General features: G+C 36.3%; 1 protein-coding gene across 1 annotated transcript; it reads right to left on the reverse strand.

Moving 5' to 3' along the window:
- Positions 1-419: 419 nt before the first annotated feature.
- On the reverse strand, positions 420-1,975 carry LOC102585403 (uncharacterized acetyltransferase At3g50280-like). The gene has a single exon (XM_006355598.2). It carries the CDS (start codon positions 1,939-1,941, stop codon positions 568-570), a length of 1,374 nt encoding a protein of 457 aa, XP_006355660.1. The 5' UTR covers positions 1,942-1,975; the 3' UTR covers positions 420-567.
- Between the last annotated feature and the right edge of the window lie 960 nt (positions 1,976-2,935).

A 2,935-nucleotide genomic window follows, 5' to 3' on the forward strand; every position in this document is an offset into this window, starting at 1 on the left:
TTACATAAACCCTTATAACTAATTAATGATAACAATAGGTAAAATCATGTTAATTCTTTTTATCTCATTAATTTAAAAATTTGATTTTTCGATTATCGTTCCTTCGTAGGCATCTAAAAGAGAATATATTCACGTTTTTTGTCATATCAATATCAAGTGGATAGGGGTTGTTAAGCCTAGCTATCAAATTGCTAAATTCAAGGAATAATTAACGTAAAGTTTAGCTATTTTTAAATCAAAAAGACTTGTATTCAAACTATTACCTACCACTTTTTAATTAAATAATTAATTAATTAACTCAATTTATAATTAAAATTTTTTAAAAGACCTTAATCATTGATTGTGTTTAAAAGACAGCCTAATTTTTAATTCATAAATTATATTAATCAGATTAATCATGAAATAGGTACACTTACTACTATTATGCAATAATTTGATAGTTTGATTCTGTAGTTAAATGAACTTGGACATTATAACAGCAATTCGAAAAATAAGTATACTATTTTAGTCGTTTGTTTATTTTTATTTGTTCATATTTAACTTGGCAAGACGTAATTACAGTAACATTCAGTACACAGTAACATACTGCATGAACTCCGGGTCAGACTCCAGGGCTTCCATTGTTTCCGGCGATAAAATCACCTCCAAATCAACGCTTCCTCCTCCTTCTCTCCCCGGAAAAGCTGATATCTTCCCGTCAAATTTATTCGCCCGTCCACTCCGAACAGCAACTGGCCTTCCCCACCCGAAATCATTATCGTACATTGGAAATCTCGGCGAGCTCCCCATTGTTAGCATAGCTCCGTCGAAATTTCCCAACGGAAAACACCTTGGATCCTTTTCCCAATCCTCTACGAACTTCCTCACCATAACATCATCGTGCGCGTTCACGTTTTTGGTCAATTGCTCTGCGCACCAGTACAGATCATTAGACAGAACTTCCCCTGCTGATGCGTAAATCGGAATGCTCTGAATTGCGTTGCCGAAGTATAACGGATTCAGCTTCGGCTGGAGACGGTGACGGCAATTTACAGCCATTCTAAATGTCGTCATTTTCGAAGGTGGGAATTTCCTTGCACGTGTCACTGCACGCCAGAGCAATGCGCATAGCGATTGAAATGATGAAATCTCAGCCGTTTCTGTTTTGATTTTCATGTGATCGTTGCTTTGTTTTGCAATCAATTCAACAATGTTGATTTCTCCGTCGAAACTCAATTTCTGATTGTTCGTCTTCGCTTTGAGTTTTAGAATCGATTCCCTGCTAAAACTAAAAATCCTCTCCCTCAACGGAGCATCACCGGAAAACGTGATTTCAGGTCCATCAGCCGGGAGTTTCAGTACAGAATTTGAAATTAAAACAGAATCACGTGTAAAATCAGGCTGCCTTACAATCCTTTTCACACCTCTACTCACCTCAGCGAATGTATTGAAGAAATTCCAAATTGATGTCCCGTCAGTGACGGAATGATTGACGGCGCATCCAATGAATACGCCGTCAGCTAATTCCGTCACTTGGACAGCTAGAAGAGGGATAAAATGCCCTCGATAGCTAACCGTTCGGTCCAAAGGGAAAAACTCCTTAACATGATCAGGAACATCAATAGAGCCTATGACATCACGAATGAAAATGTGAGTAGCTGTAGCATGAACAAAATCAACTCCTTCATCGTTGCAAGTAATGTAGACGTAGCCATCTGAGTCTGTCACGAATCGCCCGGCAAGCGGAGGGAAGTGAGTGAGAGTCTGAGAGAGACTGAGCTTAAGAAGGGAAATGAGTTGAGGTATAGGAAAAGGTGGACGAGTAAATAAACAACCTTTTTGAATGTAGTGAACAGAGAGCATAGGAAGATCGGAAACGGAGAGTTTTAGATCGGGAAGTGACGATTTTTCCGACGGAAAAATGGTGCATTTGGAGACTAAAGCTACAGGTGCAGTAGTCATTGTGAGTTAATTTGAAGCTGAGGATGAAGTGAGAGTAGAAAGTAGAGGGCTATATATAGGGAATTTGATTCATGCATTTGTTGACCTAGTGTTCCATTTTTTATTATTTACTCATTTTAATTTTGGGCGGACTGCATTTCAAAATATACTGTACGAGTAATAATGAAGGTGAGTCTTTGTTGTAACAGTAAATAAAATTATTGTCATATGATCCAATGGCCTATCTACAGTGATTTTAGGGTAGTTCCTTGAACATCCTTAGTTGAAAAATTAAATTTTTAGCGAAATTTCAAACTTCGACTTTTATGTGATCAGCAGGTTAAAAGATTCAAACTATGGAAACAATCTCTTGCAGAAATATAAATTGAGACCATGTACATTAGATTATCGTATCCATCTCTTACCCAACTCTCGCACATAGCGACAGCTTAGTATTTTAAACTATGGTTTATTTCGCTTTCATATTCGAGTAATAACAAATGAGTTCACAGTCTTATGTATAATCATTTTTAGTGAATTTACGGAATTCGATTCATGCATTTGTAAAGATTACTGTTGCTATCTTTTCGTTTTGGATACTGCTACTTGAAAGATATGACTGGTTGGCACGATGCCCAACTAACTATAAACGATAATAAACTACCTCTCCGTTCATTTTTATTTATTCATGTACGGAGGAGTATATGTCGGTTTCGATGTGAATGAAAATGAAAACTCGTAACTTTTATGTAAAGTTATAACTTTTATGACAAGTTGTGACTTTTAACTTTTACAAAGGATTATAATTTCTGACTATTTTAAAAGGATTGTGATTTTTTTGATAAGAGACACTAAACACATATTCACACTATCATTTGTTGTTTATAAATAGAGAGATTTCCTCTTATTTTTCAAAAGGAATATTCTGAACTTCAAAACTTCTTCTCCACAAACAAATTCTAGTGTACTTTACTTCCGTTGAGTGGTTCGCTGACACTGTGGTTTTAGGTATCCA

Source organism: Solanum tuberosum, unplaced genomic scaffold, assembly GCF_000226075.1.
Source record: "Solanum tuberosum cultivar DM 1-3 516 R44 unplaced genomic scaffold, SolTub_3.0 scf00202, whole genome shotgun sequence".
Classification (NCBI taxonomy): Eukaryota; Viridiplantae; Streptophyta; class Magnoliopsida; order Solanales; family Solanaceae; genus Solanum; species Solanum tuberosum.

Excerpts from the sequence above, each read along its gene's own strand:
- LOC102585403 (XM_006355598.2), bottom strand. The coding sequence starts at position 1,941 with ATGACTACTGCACCTGTAGCTTTAGTCTCCAAATGCACCATTTTTCCG.